This window comes from Candidozyma haemuli, assembly GCF_002926055.2.
Source record: "Candidozyma haemuli strain B11899 chromosome Unknown C_2014730914, whole genome shotgun sequence".
NCBI classification, from domain to species: Eukaryota; Fungi; Ascomycota; class Pichiomycetes; order Serinales; family Metschnikowiaceae; genus Candidozyma; species Candidozyma haemuli.
In genome coordinates this window covers 1,238,009-1,251,975 of record NW_020289904.1, presented here as the reverse complement: position 1 = coordinate 1,251,975, position 13,967 = coordinate 1,238,009, and the positions used below count along the sequence as shown (strand labels likewise).

Below are 13,967 nucleotides of genomic sequence, written 5' to 3'. Positions count from 1 at the left end.
CGTTTGAAAGTTTGACTTCCTCGAAAAGCACTCCACAAAATAGGCAAATTTCATATGGAACCGGCTGATATGCGGGACCCGCCCAATACTACAACGCAAATCATCATAAACAATAATAAGTTAGAGGCTATAAAAGCACATTAAATATTTCGAGGAGCATCTAGTCCTGCTTGGCCTGCAAGTCAGGTAACTGAAGAGCCTTGACGGTGATGTAAGAGTTCTGGTCATTGGCGATACCCGCGTAGGCATTGTACCATGCAACGAACGCCGTAATGACACCGAAAACACCGCCAGCCTTCTTGACAGCAGTAGAACCATTAAATTCAGCGATTGCTAGCAACAAGAAAGTAATACTCAAGAAGAAAAACAACAAGAAGAATGCCAAGGTGGATTTCAACGTGAGCACACACAAGAAGAACGTAAAGATAAACCAGCCAACCATAAATATGCCTAGAGCATAGTTAAGTGACGTTTCATCGTCTTCAAAAGCGGCAGTAATGCCAAAAGAGTCAATTTGGATGGCAGCCCAGGAGCACCAGAAGGCAGCGTACGAGGACAAAGCCACACCACCAAAGGTGTTGCCAACAGCAATTTCAAACATACCAGCAAGGAACTGGGCAGCACCACCGTAAAAGAAAGCCAAACCGACAACAATGTTAGGAATAGAAACACCATGGGCCTCACAGTTAATAAGAGACAAAACGAAGGTAGTCAAGGCGAAACCACACAAGCCCAAAGGAGCAGGGTTAGCCAAGTCATGTTTAGGAGGAGGACTCAAACCTGGATTAAGGGTACCGCCAAATGCAGAGACCAAGTCGGACTTGGTGTATTTTTCGTTGCCAAAGTGGATGTACTCATCATCATGTAAAATCCTGGTAACATTAGGATGGGATGTTTGGGCGGCACCGGAGTTGGCGTTATTGTTCTGTTCCACCACAAGAGTGTGGTCGCGAGGTTGCTGGGATTCCAAGTCAGACATTGAAGAAAACGACTTTGTTTGAGAAATTATGTAGACCACCGGTTGTTGGGGACCACTCATTTATATAACAGTAGGGCGTGTGGGGCAGAGCTGGCGGGTGCAAAAATAAGAACCAAAAAAAATGCTAGGACTTGCAGCCAAAGGGAAAAACGCAAGATGGGTGGGGTTTCCGAGGGTAGGTGGGATGAGTTCCGGGGGCAGGAAGGGAAGGTTTTGGGAAAGTGCAAAATAGTGAATAGATCAATAGCGATTGGGAAAAAAAAGGAGGGAAACTCCAACACTTTAAATACACATCACGTCCACACCACGAAATAGAAAACGGGTGCGTCATCAGCACATCGTACGATGACTTGTGGTTACATTTTAACCAGGTTGCAAAGAAATTGGTGGTGGTGAGATGATGAGCACTAAGTCGTGTGTAGACCTTGAAGAAGCCATTGACGCCGCGAAGAAAAGTTAGAGTTCCGAGGGCGCTGAGCGGTGGGAACGCCGGAATAAATGCCCATTGCCTTGCGGGTTGCGACTGCCACCGAAAAAAAAAACCTAAGAAATCCCACGCACCCACCCCCGGAACTCGAAACTCCGAAGCGCCAGGCCCAAGGCTTCTTTCCTTAATTTTTCACCTCTTCGGTGCTAGTGTTGTGGGGAATCTCCAGTGTCCCGGCACGAGGACCCTCCCGAGATAATACAAGAAAAAAAAAAAAGCTTTCCTGGGGTTACCACCACAAAAGATTAAATTCTCATCATGGGGGTCGCCTTACCCTCCAATTCCGTACTTGGCCAGAAAAAGCTCGGTGTATTCCGTTTCTCGGTGTCGCTGCCACTGGTTGCACCCTTGTTTTTTTAGCCAAGATGAACTTGTCATTTTTGTAACGTCGTTACGACAAGTCCTGAATGGCTGTAGTATTTCCTATCTTCGGTCATAGCTCTTCCTTTGGGTGTTTGGGCCCTTGGGGTTTCCCCAATCTTGAGGCTTTGGCACCTTTTTTTCTCATCCCCTTCACCACCATCTCACTTTCAGGCCCCACCAGGATTTCACCGCACCATAGTGTGGGGCTTGTCTACACATCTTGAACAATCAATAGACTTCACTATAGATTGCGGGGCCCCACAAAAAAAAGGCCCCACTAGCATTGTACCCATCTCCTTACATGGGTCTTGTCTTGCGGGTTAATGGCCTGTCTCTAAGTCTGCTTAGATCTCTTCTTCACCACTTTTGCAATCGCCCTGAGCACCGCGTACTGCTTAAAGTGTCTCTGGATACCAATCTCGCACAACCACAAGGGACACCAGAAACGCAAGAAATGCAAAAAGTATGCTCTGTACCCACGATAAATGTTAAAACCAACGTCTCTCTTTTTCGTGATTTGGCCTGCAACTTGGTTGGCATACTTTTCGGCACTGATACTGGTTTTCGGGTTTCTACTCATATCGGCTGAAGCCATGATACTTTCATAGATGCCTGGCACGTCGTACTTGGGGCTGAATAAAGTGGGGGTCGACAATGGGTCACAAATTGCAGTATTGACACCACCTGTGATGACACTATGCACTTTCACTCCAAATGGCTTCAATTCAGCTCTCAAGCCTAAAGCGTACTGGTCAATGGCTGACTTGGTAGCACAGTAGGCAGACACCCATGAAAGAGGAACTCTAGCAGCAACTGAACTGGTGAAAACAATAGTTCCCTTGGCATTGATAACCATATCACTAAAGTACTTCGTCACGTACATGTGACCCAACACATTCACGTCGAAAAGGAGACGCAACTTATCGTCATCATACTCAATAGCTGGTCCACCAAGGTTACTAATGCCCGCATTGTTATAAAGAATGTCCAAGCGACCACCAGTGATTTCCCTGACTTTTTCTGCAGCTGCCTCCACATCCTTGGGCTTAGTGATGTCCAAAGCCAAGGGAACGAGTCCAATCTCCTTCTGCAATGGCTTCATACCCCAAAGGTCCCTTTCAGGACTGACACCAATAATCGAGTATCCACGCTTGTGAAGCGCGAGAGCCATTTGGTAGCCAATGCCCGAGGAGGCACCTGTAATTAAAGCGTACTTTGTCATTGAAGAAATATACAGATGGTTTAGAAAGGTTGCCAGAAGCTAAGTGATATATCTATGTAAAGTTGGGTACCGGGCATGTGACTGAGCTGAGGGGACTAACTAAGGTTGCACAAAGCGCGAGACGTAATGTTGGGAGCGAGAAAGGTAAACCCTTTTTTCCACTGCACATGAAGCCAATTTGACGCCAAAACCGTTTCTTCAGGCTATGTTATCTCCGCTCAGATAGGAGATGATAAACTGTGATTTATTTAGAGAATGCGTACCTTGCTGAGGCAAAGGTACTCCTCAAAGGTGAAGTTACCCGGCTGGATATGGCAATTGCGCTACTGATTTTTCACTTTCCGACATGGATGCGCCTGACAGGCTTTCCAGATTTTGTGCCCTTGGAAGCTTAAAAGTGGCACGAGACAACATAAACAGTTGAGTTTTGAAGAATAAAGTAACCGCTTGGGTGGCATACATGAATGGAAATAGACTAGTATTCCAATTAAGGTTTGCTAGTTTTTAAATTCCTCGTTACCCGTCACCTACGCTTTTAAGCTTCATGCATGTATATGAAGCTTGTCAAAACATACATCAGCCGGCTACGTCATCAAAACATGTCAAGCAATAAACAAAAATAAAGTGGATGGACTTATTTCGGCTCCATTTGCTTTGTTCAGTTGCTCCACAAGTCATTTACCATTCGTTGCTGGAGATCTTAATATATGCACAGAAGCAGGGCCTTGCGCGAGTCATAACTTCCCAGTTAGGCTTGTTTGTAAACATTCTGAACCCTCACATTTCTCACCGCCATAAACATCACCCTCCCTCCATCAATTCTTTCTTTCCCCAGACTTCTTGAATCGTTGATCCATGACTTTTTTAAGGAGCCCTCGCCATAATAGGGCCGTGGACATGGCTGACATCTCCCAGTCGTTGGAGAATGTCTCTTTCCAGTCAAACATGATGGATGTTGATGCTTCCTATAGAACTCCTGTTAAGGAACCTTACAATAAGGAAAACATCACTCCCATCAACTCGCCTACCAAGCTGGTGCTTCATACTTCTCCATTGGGGAAGTCTCAGCCATTGACGCCTCAGGCTCATAATATAAAGCTTCAGAACGACATCAATAGGCTTCAGCCTCAGAACTCCTTCTTGGGACCTGATTTCCATTCAAAGGCCAATGCAGCAAAGACTAAGAGACTTACATCTGTCGCTCAGCTTTATTTCTTGGATTATTACTGTGACATGTTCGATTATGTGATTTCTAGACACGAGAGATCGAAGTTGGTCCAGGCCCGTTTGCAGAGTGACCAGAACTATGCTGCCAACCCAAAGAGAGCTCAACTTGAGTGGAAGAGCTATGTTGGCAGAGAGAGGGCGCTTCTACGTAAACGTAGAATCAAGCCAAAGCATAAGGATTTCGAAATGATCACCCAGGTCGGTCAAGGTGGTTACGGTCAGGTGTTTTGGCAAGAAAGAAGGATACCAGAGAGGTTTGCGCCTTGAAGATTTTGAATAAGAAGCTTTTGCTCAAGCTTGATGAGACCAGACACGTCTTGACTGAAAGAGATATCTTGACCAACACTAGGTCTGATTGGTTGGTGAAGTTGTTGTACGCCTTCCAGGACGCTGAAAAGGTCTTTTTGGCTATGGAATTCGTCCCTGGTGGAGACTTTAGAACCTTGCTCAACAACACTGGCTACCTCATTCCTCCACATGCCAGATTTTACATCGCTGAAATGTTCGCCTCGGTCAACTCCTTGCATGATCTTGGTTTCACCCATCGTGACTTAAAGCCAGAGAACTTCTTAATAGACTCAAAGGGTCATATCAAGTTGACTGATTTTGGTTTGGCTGCTGGTACTGTCTCAAATGACCGTATTGAATCTATGAGAGTGAAGTTGGCAAACTTACAGGATTTGGACCACTACGAGGTGCCTTCCAAACTCATGTACGAACGTCAAAAGATCTTCAAGCAGTCACAAGGTCATCACAACCTTGCTAATTCTATTGTCGGATCCCCCGATTATATGGCTCTTGAAGTTTTGGAGGGAAAGAACTACGATTTCACAATCGATTATTGGTCATTGGGATGCATGCTCTTCGAAGCACTTTGCGGTTACCCACCATTCAGTGGTAGTAAGCAAGATGAAACATACTATAACTTGAAGCATTGGAAGAGCGCATTGAGAAGACCTCAGACAAGAGATGGCCGTTTCGTGTTCTCTGATAGAACTTGGGCATTGATCACTAAATTGATCGCTTCTCCATCTAGCCGTATGCGCAACTTCAAGCAAGTTCAAGCACAGCCATACTTCAATGACATTCGTGATTGGGAACACTTGAGAACCAAGACGCCTCCCTTCACGCCACAGCTTGATAATGAAGAGGATGCTGGTTACTTTGACGACTTCGAGGATGAAGAGAGCATGGCAAAGTACAAGGACGTCTTTGCCCGTCAGGAACAGAACGAGTCGCTTCTAGATGGCTCCAAGGCTCCTGGTAGGAAGATCGCCAACAACTTCATCGGGTTCACTTTCAAGCACAAGCTGAACCCCAACAATCGTTTCCAAAACGGAGAGATCAACTTGCTTGCTGGCCCACAAGGTGGATTTGGTGGTAACCGTTTGGATCCCTTGGCTACATTATACTAGAAAGCTTTTTTTCTTTTCTCACGATTTTTATTTTTGGTGTGTTCTCTTGAGTTTATATTATCATTTCATGACCGGTTAATTTTGTTTATGTAGAGTCATTAGTTTGCCCAAATGAAGTCCTGGTTGACCTTCTCTTCAACAATAGGGCGTTGGATAGTGCTGTGAATCTTTTGACACTCGTCAGCTCCAAGTTCTATTACACTGAGAAGCTGTTCTTCTGAGAACGAGCCGTCACTTTCAACAAGTAACATTTTTTGAGCTTGTTTTTCTCGTATTTCAAAGCACACAACATGATGACTGTTGCTGTTTTGAAGCTGCTTCAACGATGGGTTTTCAATAATTTTACCATCGCTATCGATAGCAACAGAAATGGATGCAAAGGAGTTATAAAGAGCGACATTAGCATCGACCAAGGCAAAGTAGCTTGCATTTAGAGCAGCACTAAGCTCATTAGACGTGAAGGCACCGCCGGAAGCAGCAGTATCGCCAGATACCACAATAGAGCCTTCTCTATCGACGTCGGTTGTGAGAAACTGAACAACTATCTGTATAAGTTGACGAGGATAACGATAACGGATTATAGTCAGCTGTAGCACAGACCTAAGAAGGTCTTCAAGAACTTTTTCTCTGGTGGAGCTGACGCCTCGACTTGGGCGTACAACAATCTCCAAACTAGCCTGTGTGGGCAACTCCTGCCTTGGTTTTGCTTCAATGGGACCAGCTACCGAAACAAGCACAGTGGTATTACCGACAGTAAGCCTAGCTGAGCCATCCACCTCTGTTAGTTCCGATGTCTGTACCTTTATATCACTCATTGCTGGTACTCGTCCGTTTGAAGGACTTGTATGAGAACCAAGTAGTAGGAGCGCTACAGTCGATGAGATCACGTGCGCGAGATACCGTTGAAGATGCTTGAAGCTGAGACAACACTGACAGTTATTATGGCTGATGAACCTAATTATGAGGAGGATTTGTTAGCAGATCTTCAGAGCGGGTCTGATGAAGAGATTGATCAAGACGAGCAGGTTGAAAACTCCTCAGATCTTACCCAGGCAACTGCTCATACAGATAACTGGCAGGACCTACTACGAGCCTCCCACCTTCACAATGTGGGCTCTAAACTCGAGCAAATAGATGTCACCAACATTCAGGATCCTTCAAAATTGACTTCAGTACAAAGTGTCATCCCTCAAATCCGTGAACAGTTGAAAACTCATTCTGATGAACAAGAGACAGACTACATGGAGTTGCTAGCATCAGTAAATGATGAGAACCAAACAGAAGAATTCAAATTTCTTATGCAAATCAGTGAAATACCGACCTTGATTCATGATGAAATCTCCCTCATTCATCGATACGTGAAGACTCATTACAAACTAGTGTTTGCAGAATTAGAGTCGCTTGTGCCTAACCCAGTTGATTATTGCCGTGTGGTCCTACTAGTGGGACAAGAGTTGGCGGGCATTCGTGATAAGGAAAGTAAGTTACAAGAAGTTGTTTCCAGCTCCAAGGTCTTAGCTATCTCAATGGCTGCGCTCGAGAACTTTGCTCGGCTGCTCTATTTGAACGAGTCAGATATGGCTCACATAAGAAAAGCTTGCGAGATTTGTATTGAGCTCAATGGCTTCATCAAGGAACTCTCTGATTTCGTGTCTCAAAAACTCTCGAAGTTTGCTCCTAATGTCAATAATTTAATTGGTCCAGTCGTGACCTCTCAACTTTTAATTAGTGTCGGCTCCCTACGGCAACTTGCCCTCACCCCAGCGTGCAATTTACCTTCTTTTGGTGTCAAAGATCTTCTGTCACAGCTTAATACGCGATCGAATTTTGTTAGAGCCACTGGATACTTGTACTATAGTGAGCTTGTGATGGGCTTGCCTCCAGAGATAATTAAACAGGCGCTTAGAATCATTAGCGCTAAAATAATACTTGCAGCACGAATTGATTTGTCGGGGTCTAAACCAGACGGGAGTTTGGGCTCCTCATATCTTGAAGAGGTCAAGACTAAGATAGATAAGCTTCTTACACCCCCTGACAGAACTGCGCCTAAAGCATTGCCCGTTCCCAAGGAACAGAAGTCCAAGAAACGTGGTGGCCGTAGGTTCAGAAAAATGAAGGAGAGAACTCAAATGTCTGAAATCAGAAAAGCTCAGAACAAAATGGAGTTTGGTAGAGAGGAAACGGCAGTTGTCGATGCTTTCGGTGAAGAAGTCGGTCTTGGGCTTAGCAAACAAATCGATGGTGTCCGTGCCAACAGAAATACTGACGCACGTATGTCCAAAGCTATGGTTAGCAGGCTTAACCAGCAAAAAGATAGAGGAAATGACCTTGATACTCTAGTTTTCGCGAGGGACGATGGTGAAGAAAACAAGGATGGCCAAAGAAAACCCAAAACTAGCTCCTGGTTTTCTGGCATAAAGAGGAATAGATTTGCCGATCTAGATCTGGATGATGAAGATTCAAAAAGGCAAAAGACTGGCAACTAGCGCTGTACGGTAATGGCTGCGAAATGTGAAACCAAGTCTTTACAACTCCACCAATGTCTTAGATAGTGCACAATCTTTCACTCAACCTTCTACGTCAAACAAGAACTGGTCTTAAAAACAAAATCTACTCTATAATAGAATTTGAGTCAGCTACAACTTCATCAGGCTATTCAATTATCGTGGTGTACGGATGTGACTCGTCTTACATACTAAAAAATTTTCCATAAAGCCCTTAGTGAATGCTCCCTAGGAAACATCTCTTCGGAAATTTAATCCATAGGCCCCTACTCTATAGGCAATTCTGGATACCTAGACCATTGAATTTTGCAAAAATGGCTGAAGAAGATAAGTTGAACGCTTCCTCAGCTCAGGCTCAGGCCCCAGGCGCAGACGAAGCCACAAAAGAAAAGACTCCAAAGCAGTTGGAGAATGAGAGAAAGAAGGCCGAGAAGATGGCCAAGTTCTTAGCCAAGAAGAAGAAGCAGGAGGAAGATGCTAAGAACAAGAAACCTTCCGAAAAGAAGCCTAAGAAGGAGAAAAAGGTCGCTGAACCTGTTCCTGAATGGAAGGACGAGACGAAACCTGGTGAAAAGAAGATCTTGGCCTCTTTGGACGATGCTGCTTTCAAGGCTTACAACCCAAAGAACGTTGAGAGCTCTTGGTACTCATGGTGGGAAAAGCAGGGCTACTTCGAACCTGAACTTGATGAAGGTAAGATCAAGAAGGAAGGTCAGTTCACCATTCCAGCCCCACCTCCAAATGTTACTGGTGCTTTGCACATTGGACATGCTTTGACTATTGCCATTCAAGATACATTGATTAGATACAACAGAATGAAGGGAAAGACCACTTTGTTCTTGCCCGGTTTCGATCACGCTGGTATCTCCACTCAATCGGTGGTTGAGAAGCAGGTTTGGAAGAATGAAAAGAAGACCAGACATGACTATGGCCGTGAGAAGTTCGTTGAGAAGGTTTGGGAATGGAAGGAAGAGTACCATGCCAGAATCAAGGACCAGGTCAAGAGATTGGGTGCTTCGTATGACTGGTCTAGAGAGGCTTTCACTTTGAACCCAGACTTGTCAGCTGCCGTTGTCGAGGCTTTCGTGAGATTGCACGAGGATGGTACTATCTACCGTGCCTCCAGATTGGTCAATTGGTCCACCAAGTTGAACACGGCCATTTCCAACTTGGAGGTTGAGAACAAGAACATCAATGGTAGAACCTTGTTGTCTGTGCCAAACTACGATGAGAAGATCGAGTTCGGTGTCTTGACCTCTTACTCATACCCTGTGGTTGACTCTGATGAGAAGATCACCGTTGCCACAACCAGACCGGAAACCTTGTTTGGTGATACCGGTGTGGCAGTCCACCCTGAGGACCCTCGTTACAAGCATTTGCATGGTAAATTTGTTCAGCATCCTTTCTTGGACCGTAAGATTCCTATCGTCACTGATTCCGAAGCTGTGGACATGACCTTCGGTACTGGTGCTGTGAAGATTACCCCTGCTCACGACCAGAACGATTACAGCACTGGTAAGAGACAGAACCTTGAGTTCATCAACATCTTGACTGATGATGGTTACTTGAATGAAAACTGTGGTGAATGGAAGGGCATGAAGAGATTCGATGCTAGAGCTAAGGTCATTGAGGCATTGAAGAACAAGGGTTTGTACGTCGATCAGAAGGACAACGAGATGACCATCCCAACTTGTTCCAGATCTGGTGATGTTATTGAGCCATTGTTGAAGCCTCAATGGTGGGTTAAGCAAGATGATATGGCCAAGGAAGCCATCAAGGCAGTGAAGAACGGAGACATTACCATCACCCCACAATCTTCCGAGAAGGAGTACTTCCAATGGTTGGAGAACATTCAAGATTGGTGTATCTCCAGACAGTTGTGGTGGGGTCACAGATGCCCTGTGTACTTCATTAACATTGAAGGCCAAGAGGGTGACCGTTTGGACAACCACTACTGGGTTGCTGGTAGATCTTACGAAGAGGCTTTGGAAAAGGCTGGAAAGAGATTCCCCGACTCCAAGTTCACCTTGGAGCAGGATGAAGATGTCTTGGACACTTGGTTCTCTTCCGGTTTGTGGCCAATCTCCACTTTGGGATGGCCAAATCAGACTGATGATCTCAAACTCTTCGCTCCTATGTCCATGTTGGAGACGGGTTGGGATATTTTGTTCTTCTGGGTCTCCCGTATGATCTTGTTGGGCTTGAAGTTGACTGGCAAGGTTCCATTCAAGGAGGTTTTCTGCCACTCTTTGGTCAGAGACGCTCAGGGTAGAAAGATGTCTAAATCTTTGGGTAATGTCGTCGATCCATTGGATGTTATCAGTGGTATCTCCTTGGACGAATTGTACGAGAAGTTGAAGATTGGTAACTTGGATGCTAAAGAGATCGAGAAGGCCTCTGCCGGTCAAAAGCAATCTTATCCAAATGGTATTCCAGAGTGTGGTACCGATGCCTTGAGATTCGCTTTGTGTGCCTACACTACTGGTGGTAGAGATATCAACTTGGATATCTTGAGAGTCGAAGGTTACAGAAAGTTCTGTAACAAGATGTACCAGGCAACGAAGTTCGTCTTGGGTAGATTGGGTGACGACTACAAGCCTCCTTCAACTCAAGCCAAGACCGGCAACGAGTCTTTGGTCGAGAAATGGATTTTGCATAAATTGACTACTGCTACCAAGAGTTTCACTGAGCACATTGAGAAGCGTGAGTTCTCTGAAACCACCAGTGCGGTCTACAACTTCTGGTACGACTTGTGTGATGTTTACATTGAGAACTCCAAGCATTTGATTCAAGACGGTACCGAAGAGCAGAAGAAGTCAGCTCAGGACACTTTGTACACTTGTATCGACCAGGGTTTGAAGATGATCCACCCATTCATGCCTTTCATTACTGAGGAGATGTGGCAGAGATTGCCACGTAGAGCTGAGGACTCTACTCCATCGATCACCATTGCCAAGTTCCCAGAGTATGAGGCTTCTTTCGATGACAAGGAAGCTCACGATGCTTACGAATTGGTTTTGGCCATCACCAAGGGTGCTAGATCCTTGCTTTCTCAATACAACATCTTGAAGAATGGTCAAGTCTACGTTGAAACTTCAGACGAGAACGTGAGAAAGATTGCTAAGGACCAGGACCACTCTATCGTCTCCTTGATCAAGGGTGTCGAGAAGATTGAAGTTTTGGATGCTAACCAGCCTGTGCCAAGTGGATGTGCTTTGAACGGTGTCAATGCCACTACCAACGTGCACGTTTTGGTGAAGGGCCAAATCGACTTGGACGCTGAAATTGCCAAGGTGAACAAGAAGTTGAGTAACGTCAAGGAGTTGGACTCCAAGTTGAAGGACTCGATCAAGAAGTTTACCGACAAGACGAAACAGGAGGCCAAGGACGCTGCCTTCAAGAGACAAGAGAACTTCAAGGCTGAGATTGAGGGTTACGAGCAGACCATCTCTATCTTGGAGAAGTTGAAGCTTTAGAAGACGTACATAGATAAATCTAATGGGAAGAAATGAAGTAAATTCACGAGATGTTAAATTGGCTAAGCCAGCGGTTAGTGTAAACGAAGAAAGCGACAATTCCACTTTGATTGACGAATGTTATGATCGCCTGATGGCCGTTGCATTACGAGAAACGCATGGACGGTTTCACTCCACCTCAAAAAATTACAAAGAAAAACGTCAATGGAAGGATGCCACAGTGCACGAAATCGGCACCGAATCGTCAGTTGCAGTGGGGCTGTGGGAAACGCTATAGGGGCTCAGCAAACAGAGGTGAATATGATAATTGATTGACGCAGGCGGTTAGGAGGCATGGCAAGAGAAGGAATGCTGCGAACAAATGACAATGTCAATATGTGAGCAATTGACGCTGTGCAGCACGATTGGCACCGTGGTGAAAGTCAGCAAAGACCATCTAAAAGGAATCAATCGGATGGCTGAAAGAAAGGCTGTGACTTGAGCCATGTTGATGAAAATCGCTGGCTTTGTTGAACTTATAAACGAATGAATGGAGATTTATGAGACACCGGTTTTCTCTTGCTTTGACATTATCCATGATATAATACCGCACATAGAGCTGCAGCGCAGTGCACAATAGCCCGAGCCCAAGGGGTCACAAAAGCATCCTGAATGGTAAATCCTGGCCGTACTGGACCCGTACATTGACGTAATACCAGCCTGGTTTGTCGAAAGAACGGGCTCGTGTGGGGCACGACAGACGAATATAAATACCGGGGCAATCCCCTCCCTTTTCCCTTCTCTCCCCAGTACTTGTACTACTACTACAACTTTTTACTAAAACAACAACAAAAACAATGAGCGGTTTCAACGATCTTTTGAAGAAGGGTGAGGAGGCCATTGGCAGCAAGGACGGTAAGGGTCCTGACCTCAAGAACCTCCAGAAGGATGCCCAGCAGGCTTACGACACCTTCAACAAGACTGAGGGTTCTACCACTGACAAGGCCAAGGCTGCCTACTCTGAGTACTCCAGCAAGTCTGGTAAGGCTTCTGAGGAGGAGACTTCTGAGAAGAAGGAGTAAACTTGTATAGTATGTTAATGTATACAACTTTTACGGAATTTGTAAGTGCTGCGCACATGGGGGCAAGAGATTGATGGATATTTGGTTGGGTTTTCGGTTTTTCGGGATCTCAAACACCTCAATGGACTCAATTGCTGTTGTAGTTTTTAATTGTTTTAATTTGCTTCTTTTTTTGATGGTTCTTGATTTTTATTCATGTTTTCCATGTTTGTCGTAGTTTGAGAATATCTGTGGCTTCCTCACTGTACTGAAAATTCGCGTCGCGTTTTCTACATAAATTGTATTTTCTTATCAAGTTTTGCAAACCATGGATCACCTAGCAAAAGATTTCCTGGCCCTTGACTCCGCCCTAAGTTTACACTTTTCGTCAAGCATCACAACTCCCAAACTATTTCAAATATGCCAGAAAGCTTCATCTTTAGCGGGTAGGAGATTCACCAACGCGACGCTTGAGCTCATCCTAGGCGTGGATGATCTGCTCTTTAAGATCATTAGCTTCAAGGGCTCATACGATTATGGTATTACGGTAAACGTGTCGTTAGCCAGCTACGGCTCGCTACTATCGCAGAGGAGGATAGACTTTGAGAGGAAGTTGGCACAGTTGGAAGAGGTGGACCCTGTCAACCTAAAGGATGTTGCGGTGGTGCAATCGCCAGTCAAGTTATCAGGATACCGTTCGCCCAGTACTTCTCCAACAAAGATAACCAAGTTCAAGCAAATTGACGGTTTAAAGAATGACCGCTCAAAGTTTTCTTTTAAAGAAAAGATTGGTGCTGTTGAGAGTTCAAAGGCGAACGGGTTGTCCTTGCTCGAACGTATCAAACAAAAAGAACGTATGAACTCGAAACTTGATCCTGTTCAACAAAAAAGGACGATTATGACCAATACATCACTACAAAAATGCAACCTGTCTACGATATCGTTTACGAACTTTCGTCGTCTTCGTTCGGTAACGGCACTCGGGCGCCACAAAGCTTTACCCTTCAGAAAGTAATATCCATAATTAAAGACTCATCAGAATATGCCATATCTGAGAGTGAAATTCAAGACATAATTCAAGGCATCGAAAAGAAATTGGGTGCAGAAAGGCTACAACTTATAGAAAGAAGCCATAATAAGGTCATCAAGGTGTTTGGTCTTGATAGAGATGATGATCTACGGCTACTCGGAAAACGCATGTAATAAAAACGATAATTCTAACTATTTAAATATGAGTCTTCTTCTATAAAACGA

General features: G+C 44.9%; 7 protein-coding genes across 7 annotated transcripts; 4 read left to right on the top strand and 3 right to left on the bottom strand. All coding sequences in view use genetic code 12, as the record gives it.

The window, feature by feature from the left end:
* Nucleotides 1–160: 160 nt before the first annotated feature.
* FRP3 (putative ammonium permease) lies at nt 161–979 on the bottom strand (the record flags this gene model as incomplete). The annotated part of the gene is made up of 1 exon (XM_025485876.1): nt 161–979. The coding sequence occupies one exon, from the start codon at nt 977–979 to the stop codon at nt 161–163; it is 819 nt and encodes a 272-aa protein (XP_025341341.1).
* A 1,184-nt stretch (nt 980–2,163) lies between these two features.
* On the bottom strand, nt 2,164–3,051 carry CXQ85_002188 (SDR family oxidoreductase; the record flags this gene model as incomplete). Its single annotated transcript, XM_025485875.1, has 1 exon — nt 2,164–3,051. The coding sequence occupies one exon, from the start codon at nt 3,049–3,051 to the stop codon at nt 2,164–2,166; it is 888 nt and encodes a 295-aa protein (XP_025341340.1).
* Nucleotides 3,052–3,948: 897 nt separating this feature from the next.
* DBF2 (serine/threonine-protein kinase) lies at nt 3,949–5,693 on the top strand (the record flags this gene model as incomplete). The annotated part of the gene is made up of 2 exons (XM_025485874.1): nt 3,949–4,502; nt 4,529–5,693. 2 exons carry the CDS (start codon nt 3,949–3,951, stop codon nt 5,691–5,693), a joined length of 1,719 nt encoding a protein of 572 aa, XP_025341339.1.
* Nucleotides 5,694–5,791: 98 nt separating this feature from the next.
* On the bottom strand, nt 5,792–6,508 carry CXQ85_002186 (exosome non-catalytic core subunit; the record flags this gene model as incomplete). Its single annotated transcript, XM_025485873.1, has 1 exon — nt 5,792–6,508. The coding sequence occupies one exon, from the start codon at nt 6,506–6,508 to the stop codon at nt 5,792–5,794; it is 717 nt and encodes a 238-aa protein (XP_025341338.1).
* Nucleotides 6,509–6,601: 93 nt separating this feature from the next.
* On the top strand, nt 6,602–8,179 carry CXQ85_002185 (U4/U6-U5 snRNP complex subunit; the record flags this gene model as incomplete). The annotated part of the gene is made up of 1 exon (XM_025485872.1): nt 6,602–8,179. The coding sequence occupies one exon, from the start codon at nt 6,602–6,604 to the stop codon at nt 8,177–8,179; it is 1,578 nt and encodes a 525-aa protein (XP_025341337.1).
* A 332-nt stretch (nt 8,180–8,511) lies between these two features.
* Nucleotides 8,512–11,673, top strand: VAS1 (valine--tRNA ligase; the record flags this gene model as incomplete). Its single annotated transcript, XM_025485871.1, has 1 exon — nt 8,512–11,673. The coding sequence occupies one exon, from the start codon at nt 8,512–8,514 to the stop codon at nt 11,671–11,673; it is 3,162 nt and encodes a 1,053-aa protein (XP_025341336.1).
* An 836-nt stretch (nt 11,674–12,509) lies between these two features.
* On the top strand, nt 12,510–13,916 carry CXQ85_002183 (uncharacterized protein; the record flags this gene model as incomplete). The annotated part of the gene is made up of 3 exons (XM_025485870.1): nt 12,510–12,730; nt 13,164–13,590; nt 13,770–13,916. 3 exons carry the CDS (start codon nt 12,510–12,512, stop codon nt 13,914–13,916), a joined length of 795 nt encoding a protein of 264 aa, XP_025341335.1.
* Between the last annotated feature and the right edge of the window lie 51 nt (nt 13,917–13,967).